This window comes from Marasmius oreades, chromosome 10 (genome assembly GCF_018924745.1).
Source record: "Marasmius oreades isolate 03SP1 chromosome 10, whole genome shotgun sequence".
NCBI classification, from domain to species: Eukaryota; Fungi; Basidiomycota; class Agaricomycetes; order Agaricales; family Marasmiaceae; genus Marasmius; species Marasmius oreades.
In genome coordinates, this window is record NC_057332.1 from 1728277 (window position 1) to 1738034 (window position 9758).

The 9758-nt window shown below is 43.8% G+C and overlaps 1 protein-coding gene across 1 annotated transcript; it reads left to right on the forward strand.

Annotated features, from left to right (window-relative positions):
• Positions 1–8783: 8783 nt before the first annotated feature.
• Positions 8784–9500, forward strand: E1B28_002625 (uncharacterized protein; the record flags this gene model as incomplete). Its single annotated transcript, XM_043159555.1, has 1 exon — positions 8784–9500. One exon carries the CDS (start codon positions 8784–8786, stop codon positions 9498–9500), a length of 717 nt encoding a protein of 238 aa, XP_043003158.1.
• Positions 9501–9758: the final 258 nt, after the last annotated feature.

Below are 9758 nucleotides of genomic sequence, written 5' to 3' on the forward strand. Positions count from 1 at the left end.
GACAGGTTGGAGAGAGCTAGTGCTCTTGGATAGGATTGAGGGTCAGATTCCATGCGCCGAACCATATAAGTCCTCGCTAAGAGACTAACCGATGAATAGAGACCAGTGACGTTAAGAGCTAAGCTCTTCCAGACCGTGTGCAGATGCCTGGCAGAAAGAGCTAGCGAAGTCAGACACATATGCTAGCAGTGCTAGCGAGCAAGAATGGAGCTAGATAACATTGCCCGCAAGAACCCAGCATGGGCAGCCAAGCCCGAAGACAATTTGTAACCTAGTGTAGAAAGTGTATATATACCAGGCCTGTATCTGTAGTTAAGGCAAGCAAGTACTGCCAGTGTGTAGGAAAGTTTCGGAGCAACTGCCCATGCATAGCCTCCAAATAGAGATTAGATCTGCCCTGTTAAATCAGTGATTGGATAAGAGATTGGATAAGAGCAAGCAATTCAGAGAACAGTTCAGAGACCTTCAGAGTTATTCAGAGAATAGTCTTTGTATTGAGTTTCATAGTCCACAGAGGAGCCCTAGCTTTCCACTCTCCATTCTAAGTCCACTGGACACAAAGCAACCCTACTACAAAACCCCTAGCTGCTCAAGTGTGTAGCACAGATAGCTGTAACTAAGAGCTAGCTTTCCCTAGTCTTTAGTATTACCCTTTTTGAGATAAGAAGCGTACCCTTTGACAAGCATTTCCACCCTTGCAATTCTTCTGGGGTGTTGAGTGGTGATAGACTCTTCACAACTGGGATAGCTATATTATTGAGGATTGATTGATTTGTTAGTGCTACACATAGCACTGATAGGTTGGTTTGTTCTTGAGGATAGAGGTTGATATATCATTCCCAGCGCCCATTACCTGGTGATCACCGCAGGGGGTGGAAACTTATCTTAAAAAGATAGTGATATTGAATTCAAAAAGGAATTCTTGCTTGAAATTGCAGTAATCTTGTTACACACAAGATAGCCAGAAACAAAAGAAACTTCAAAAATCAGAGCTAGTCCCCGAAAGATTAGTTCACAAAAGAGAATAACTCACACTTAACGAGCTGCTGGAAATCAGGTTTTACAGACTCATAGTCTAACAGCCTTGGCATTGAGTGAAGTTCTAGATCAGAGAGCTGAATCATCTACTCGTCCTTCACGTAAATCAAACAGAATATTGCAAAGGAGAGTTACCAACAGAGTAGTTCGTAACAATCCACAAATCCCCGGTTTCTCCTTTGACAGAAGTCTGAGAGAACCACCAATTAATCAAAGTCTGCCGTGCATAGCAAATACCCTACTGCTAAGACCTATAGCTTTTCCATCCATCAAAATTCCTGAGTGCGTAGAATTTACACCAGAATCTTCGCTGCTCTCCTTGTTACCGTCTGATTATAACTCAGACTTCGACCTTATAGAAGAAGTCTATAATTCTTTTGAAGCAAACCCTAGTTTATTCTTTGAAAGACCACCAACAGTTATGTCAGAAACATTTGATCCCGAGCTGCTAGGAGATCCTCGGCCCTTGAAGGCGAATTGGGCTGAGTTCACCAAAGAAGCAGTAAAGGAAATAGACAAAGATTCCTCCAAAAGGAGGTTGCCTATGTTCAACTGTTTGGTTCCAGGAAACCTGCAGGAATGGCTAGTGAGCATAAAGCAGTATGGAGCCCTTAAGGGCTGGAGACATGAGGAATCCTATATCATCCTAGTGTTAAGGACGTGCGGAATGACTCGGAACTGAACGGAACCGAAAGGAGAAACAATAAGATAAGAGATAAGATATGTACTGAAGGATATACTAGGAGAGGAACGATCTAAGATGAAGAGAGGGAAGAAATGGAGTTGATTGGAGTGTGTCGGAGAACGGCGAGGAGAGCGAAGGAGATAGTGAAGAGAATGATGGAGTCTTGACAGTAGCTGAAGTTATTGGACAATGGCTCCCTGAGTCGAACTGCCTTAGACCAGGTCACTGGGAAACCAGAGTCGAGTTTAATTCTGAAGAAGGTAACCACTAAGTTGTACATCTTATATAGGATAGAAATGTACAAGGTCCAAGACGGAGACAGTAGTCGGATCCGCATTCGGACCACCGACTCCCAAGCCGATAGACTAGGCTTAATGGAAAGTACGGAGATTAAGGTAAGTGGAGTAATTAAGAATAAAATGAAAGTGATTGTGACCAGTCAGTCCATATCGGTCCAGCATGGATTAACACCTAGCTATGATACAAATGGAGTTCGATATGCAGCGACTATTAGGGCACAGCTTGCAATCTACACGAGGGTATAGCTGGAGTGCCTTCGAAAAGGAGCTGTTAGATTTGTTCCCTTCGATCAGAGACCAAGAAGTCGGCGCACTTGAGAGCTTAGAGCTGTTAAAAGCTCACTATGTGTGCATTGCTGAAGAGCAATTGCAAAAACTTACTTTGTATATTATGGAGTTTGAATTTGAAGCCGACAAGCTAGCAGGAAGCTTGTCAAACAGAGAGAAGGTTCAGAGGTTTGCTGAGAGTTTAGAGCCGACGTTTTGGAGAGAGATTAGGAAACATTTGAGGGACCCTCATTATAAGTCTCTCTTACTAGATGCCAAGAGAGCTCCTGGATGGGTTAGTTCTCAGCTAGATTTGTTCCCTTTCTCTGAAGTAAGGGATATGGTATTAAGAATCAGTAATGAACTCGTGGGCAACATATATGCACCTCAAGGATCGGATCCTGTGGCTTATACTTTGGGTGCTCAACCTAACATTCAGCCCCAAGGGATGTCGTTACTTACTCGTCCAAAGATTGAGCCAACAGCAGCGATAGCTGTAGCTCCAGTAAAAAGAGAACCAGCGATGGATGAATTAACGATGAAATTCATGGCGTCAGTAGACGCACAAAACGTGTGCTTGAACGATTTTGCGTGAGCGGTCACGGAGCTATCTAAAAAGATACCCGACATGAGCCAGCCGCACTTCTATTGTTCAATGCTGTTACGGATGTGCAGAGATCGACTGGACCCGAGTGGATCCGATGAATAGAATGATAGATAGATAGAAAGAAGAAGTGAAGAAGTGATCGGAAGTGATCGGAATGTTTCGGACAGCAATGAGAGAGATGAGAGTGACGAGTCTTGACAGTTTGCAGTAAAGACCATTTTTTCAGAGCCGTCGGAAAACCTCTTTGACATGTTCCGTATGGGACTCGAGGTCATCCGAATATATGAGGATGTTGTCCAAGTAGACAAGGACGTTGACATCAAGCATATCGGAGAAAATATCGTTAACAAAGCGTTGAAAAACAGATGGAGCATTGGTAAGACCTTCAGGCATAACACGCCATTCAAAGGACCTGTACCGGGTCCGAAAAGCTGTCTTTGGTTCATCTCCGGCTGCGATCCGGACAAGATGATAAGCATGACGTAAGTCTAGCTTGGTGTAGATTTGAGCCTTTCGAGGAGAGTCGAGAAGGTCGGAAATAAGCAGAAGCGGATACTGGTCTTTCTTAGTGATCTTGTTAAGACCACGGAAGTCAACACAAAGGCGGAGATCACCGGACTTCTTTTTAACGAAGAGGACTGGAGCACCGAAAGGAGATTTGGAAGGAGTAATGAGCCCAGCACTGATATGTTCGTCAATGAATTCTCAAAGTGCCTTGAGTTCTGCAGGAGATAGTGAATATATCGGACCGTATGGAGGATCTACTGTTTCCTCGATATTAATTTTAATATTGTGAGAACGATGTGGAGGTAGTTCCTTCGCCATAGATGGAGAAAATATGTCAGAGAACTCGTGGTATTCTTTAGGGATACGTGCAAGATCTTCATTGGAGACATCTGATGCTTTTCTGTCTACCGTTTCAGCTGATGGGTTGGCCAAGTGCATAGTATAGGATTTCACACCTGATTCCTTAGTAGCCCTCAAATAAGCACGAGCTGAGATGATGGATACGAGTGGAACCGAGTTTGTAGGGGCATTTAATAGATCTGCGTAAGAATAAATAGGCTCAAAAGGATAAGGAGTAGAACTGGATGCATAGTGGAGTTCTGCCTGTTGGCGTTTACTCGGGCCAAGCAGAGGAATGTAAGGAGAGTCCAAGACCTTGATAGAGGGACACGGACGTTCGGCCGGATTCGGATGCGTGTCGGTTCGGAAAGCGATACTGTTTTCAGACCAGTCAATCAATGGATTGTAGCGGTTGAGCCAGTTATATCCCAGAACTAAGTTGCAGGTAGAATCTAGAGAAGTGACATAAAAGTCAATTGATATGATTTCTCCCATAGGAAATTTCATAGGAAGAGAGACAGAGGAAGTAATAATGGAACCGAGGGAACCATTAAGAAGTCGTAAAGATATAGGAGAAATAGGTACAGTATGTACATGGTTCTTAGTAACAAAGTTGGAATCAATAAAACAATGTGAAGAACCGGAATCGATAAGGGCTGAGAAACTAAGAGCGTTTGAGTATAGAGGGACAGAAAGAGAATTAGGAGAAGAGAGTGCAGCTCCGTTGAGAGTAACCTCAATTCGGACACGATCCGGTGCAGTGCAACTCCGAGCTCGTGCCGAGGTCTCAGAGTCGCAGCCTAGTTTCCCGACTTTCCGTCGGACTTGGCTGACGCCATAGTGGAAGCAGTAGCTGCATAGGCCTTAGCCTCTTTTGCAGCTTGGTTAGTTTTCTTCTTTGACAATCATCAACCTTATGTTTACCCCCGCAATAGCTACACAACCCATCCTTTAATCGGCGGGCCTTTTCAGCCGCATTCAGCTTTCCATCTTTTCCTAACTTATCTAAAAAGGGAAGACGGGGAGCGGTGGAACCCGATCCGGAAGCGACGGTGTTTGAAGTCGTAGTGGGTTGTTGTCCCTTGCCTTTCGGCTTGGGTTGAGATTGGGAGTTGGTTGAAGAAGAAGTAGAAGAGGAAGTAGATTGTTTCGGTTTGTTAGAGGAATTATTGTTGGATTGACCACGAGCAGCGCGGGTTTTTTCGGCCTCATGTTGCCAATAGCGTTGGTCGCCTGCTTTCGCAGCGGCCCGAAGCGGATGGTAAAGGTCCAGACGGCCTCCGGGAAGTGCGGAGACCTGATCCTTGAGAATGACAGAGTCCTGGATCACTGTAACCAACTCTAGCAGCAAGGGAGTTGAACTTCACTATGTAACGAGCAATTCGGTCAGTAGTCTTCATAGTGAGTAAATCCAACTTGTCCGAAGCTTCTCCAGCAGAGTCCACTTGGCCAAAGTTTGTCTGTAATTCTACCACCCAAGCTTTATAGCTACCCATCCATGCTGGCGGATCCTGTTCGGAAAATTCACTACCCAATAGTTCAGGTTCGAAAAATTCAAGAGCAGTACCTCGGAGGAAAGAGAGGCCATAATTGACCTTCGCGGATGGATCAGAGGAGAAAACGTCGGGGTAGTGATTAAATTGTAATTGTAGACCAGTGAGGAAATTTTTGAGTTTGTGAGGATCAGAACCGTCGAAAGTCTCAGGTTCCTTCGGGCGTATGCCCTTCTTGGGTTTGGCTTTTTTGCGGAGCATCTGTTGAAGCAATGCGTTCTGCACAGTAAGATAACTGGTGAGTGCGGAATAGAAATTATCAGACGGGTTTCGGTAAGGAGCACCGCCTAGCGTTCCGCCAGCTGGAGGACCACCACCACCACCACCAGAACCTCCCAGATCTCCGGAATTATCTGGAGGACCTTCAGGGCCACCACCATTACCTGAGCCACCTCCAGGAGGGTCCGACAGATCTTCGTCTGGATCATCTCCATCTTCCGGTGGATCATCAGCGTCATCAGCTCTACCTTTGCCTTTATCAACCCTGGGCGTTTCTTCTCCTATTTCCTCCATTTGTAATTCGGAGAGTATCAGAGATGGTCGGGGTCGTACGGTAGAAGAGCATCGTGAACGATCGATGGTTCCTTGGAGTTTACTGGGAGAGAGTAGAGTGTTGTAGGGATCGTCGGAATCAGAAGCATAAACGCTGCTGACCCTTCGGGGAGTTTTGGGAATATCGAGATGAGAAAAGCGAAGAGCAGACCCGACATGGGCCTGTGTTGTAATAGTACGTGTGGGGAATAGGGTTTCGAAAACAGGAAGGTGTTCGCAATGGTCGTCTGGATTGGACGACATATCGACTCAAGAAAAAGAATTTAACTACTGTTACGGATGTGCAGAGATTGACCGGACCCGAGTGGATCTGACAAATAGAATGATAGATAGATAGAAAGAAGAAGTGAAGAAGTGATCGGAAGTGATCGGAATGTTTCGGACAGCAATGAGAGAGATGAGAGTGACGAGTCTTGACAGTAGCCGAAGTTATTGGACAACGGCTCCCTGAGTCGAACTGTCTTAGACCTGATCAATGATAACCAGAGTCGAGTTAAATTCTGAAGTACTAGCTATTAAGAAGTAAATCTTATATAGTACTCGAGATATCTAAAGGAGATAGAGTGAAAGTAGGTGAGATCTGATCGGAGTCCGAGTCAGACAGACTAAGGAATTAAGTGAAGTTACTAGACCGAATGGACACTCGGCCAAGTAGAGATAGTGGAGTAAATAATGTGAATGTGTGGAGTATATGAATGATAGTAAGTAAAAGCATCTTGGTCTTTGTTACAAACAATCCTTGGTCATAGACTAGGGACTGGATGGAAGCGGACTATAATCTGGTCGGTCCAGAATGGATCCGGTATCGTGGATATACTCTACTAGTACCTAAATAAACGCATTTTTAACATTTTTATATATAATATAATCAAAATGGGAACATAATATGAGGATTAGAGCAAGCCCAAGCTGCTAGTCAAAGCACGGGTCTATTTGCGGGTTAGCTGAAGTACAAAAAGTATGAATTACCTTATAGACGAGAGTCTTCGACGTTCTGAAACCTGTAGGAACCGATGAAGCAGCCTTTTAAAAACCTTCATTCATTTGCATAGGCCTTGTCTCATTCGCAAATACTTGTAGCAAACATGGGGACACTTGATTTTACTATCAATTTATTGATTTCTTCGATATTGGTTGAAAAGACGGAAACAACTCTTAGAAGTACATCTGGAAGTAACAATCGGACAGATGTAACTATCTAAAGTCCACTTCAGACTTAAGGAACGGAAACAATGCCGGTGGCTGTAACTTACAGCTGGAAACAAGAAAAGGGGCAGATGTTGACGATGTCCGGTCAGAAAGGATATTCTACCAGGAAAGAACCATAGGAACGATCCCTGGAATGTAGATCGAGCAGTTTTGGACTATTCCAGATTGGATAGAACAAGAGAGAACAAGGGAACACATGGGGACTCGCCTTGGAAACAAAAAGGGGTCAGGATGTATCCACATGCAAATGTCAAAGATATCCGACTTGGAACAGGAATAAAGAAAATATGAGGAAAAGAAATAAGGAGTACTATATTCTGGACAGTTTTATATCTAATTGACATGTACTATACCTGATTAAGGGTACTTTGGTATCTCTGAAAGGGATTTCTCTATATTTTCGACTTTTTACCATATCTTCGACTTTTGATTATTATTTATTCGAAAAAGCGTATATAAGGAAGGGTGGTAGCAGCAGTATTTTCCCCAGTAACCTACGAGAGAAGCCTAAGTGCTTTCACTAGGGGACTCTGGCTCATACTTTGCCCCACTTCTTCAAAGTTGGTGTTTGTATTTGGAAAAGATTAGATTTGAACTTTGAATTTGTTTTGAATTTGTTGCCACTTTGGTACTTGGAAACTTTGAACTTGTAGAGTTGCTTTGACTCGAATTTGAATTGAATTTGATAGTTCTATTTGAACTTAGAAAGAATTGAACACCTCCTCGAAGTAGTGAACTTTGTAGAAAGCCTTTGTCATTTTGACTTGTGAACACAGAATTAGAATTTGTTTTGAACCATATAAAGCCCCACCCTTGAAGTCCTATCTTAGAGTTCTCAGTGAACCTTGCTGAGAACACCCATTGATACCGACCTCCACAAATCAACTACACTGTGTTGGGTTTGGTTTTGCGCACTTCGTGCTTGGAGTGTGTTTTGCTGCACCTAGTAGTAGTTTTTAGTGCCATTACCGGCACGGATATAACAAATGCAAGCTACAGCGTTCCATAATGGAAATACTGGCCAAGGACAGAGTAGTGGTGCTAGCTCTGGCCCAACAGTAAATAATGCATCTACAACAGGACAGCTATATAGGGGTCCTACTATGGACAAGCCTTGTATTATCTGCGAAGAAGTTGGACACTTCTGGAGAGAATGTTGACATGCAAAAGAGTTCACGGAGTTGGGATGGATTCGTATGAATGATAGAAATCGCTTGGAAATGAAGGACGGGAACAGTTTACCACTGCCCGATCAGTCCAAGAAAGAATCACGAGCAGATAGGATTCGAGCTATAGCAAGAGAGAAAGGTTGGCCCGGAGCTTTGAAGTCTTCATTCTATTTACATGGAGAGCTAGACTTTGAAGACCCACTGCCTGACCGATCAGCTCAAACAATCAAAGTCTTGATGCAGAGAATTGCTGCTTTAGAGGTGGAAACGCAGAGTTGCCAGGAAGGTGACAACTCAAAAAACTAGAAGGTCCAAGGAAAGGCTCCTCTAATACAAAAGAGTGGTCTACAAGGTCTGCTCAGGATACCCAGAGAAAAATGGAGGACTCCAAAAAAATAAAACTGCCGCCAAAACCACAAGTAGTAATAGATACCCCTCAGTACATACGAGATCAATATGTGATACCCTAAAGAAAGAAAAATGCAGATGAAACTTCACTAGCGGAGTCTGAAAGTGCCTCATCCAAAGGACTCAGCCCTACCTAGAGTAGCGGTGCCAATGCCAGTACCAATAAAAGCTAGCGCTAAGAGTGACATTAGAAAGGAGAGCGTGGATGATATTAAGAGTCTCCAGTTTAGGAGCAAGAAAGAAAAGGAGAGGCTGATCAATAAAGTGATCAACCAAATGATGGTTAATCCTTCATATGTTTGCTTAGATGAGTTGACCATATTGGAAGATTTTCGAAGAGCTCTCCTTAGAAGGGTGAGAAATCAACAAGCTAGAACGTCGAATTTGAAAGCGTTCTTACAAACGCTAGATGTTCCAATAGCTGATCCTACTCTGTACGCGGAGGTCTTCAATGAAGATAGCGAGTTCATCAAGGTAGATAATATTGAAGTAGTAGATGCATTTGAGACTCTAGTGAAAGAAGAGGACAGATTGCCTATTGGCTCCGTTATTCATCGAGATATAGTAGAAACGTATCAGACCGAGCTAAATCCCGAGGAGAGGAAGAAGGTAGTGATAGTAGCTGGACTATCGGAAGGTCTATGCTGTGTGTTCCCAGAAGTAAATGGTTCTACAGAAAGTGTAGAAGCGGTGATCGATGGAGGATCGCAGATTGTAGCTATCAATGCATGGGTTGCCCAAGGTGTAGGCTTAAAATGGGATCCGAATTCAGTGATCCACATGCAGTCAGCCAATGGGCAAATCAAATCAATGCTTAGGCTTTGCAGGAATGTTCCTTTCAAGTTTGGGGACTACAATTACATGTAGTAGAGAAGGCTCCATTGAAGATTCTCTTAGGACAGCCCTTCAATGTCTTAACTGAATTGAAGGTCCAAAACTTCAAGGATGGAGATCAATGGGTGACAGTCACCTGTCCGAACAATCAGAATCAATGTGTGATCCCTACGTACACTAGAGGACAAGGAATAAAGATACAGCCAAAGACTGAGCCGACCTTGAGGCCTCAGAATGTGGAAGGGAGTCGAAGAGAGCGTGAGCAGAATGAATCTGAACCTGTAAATTTTC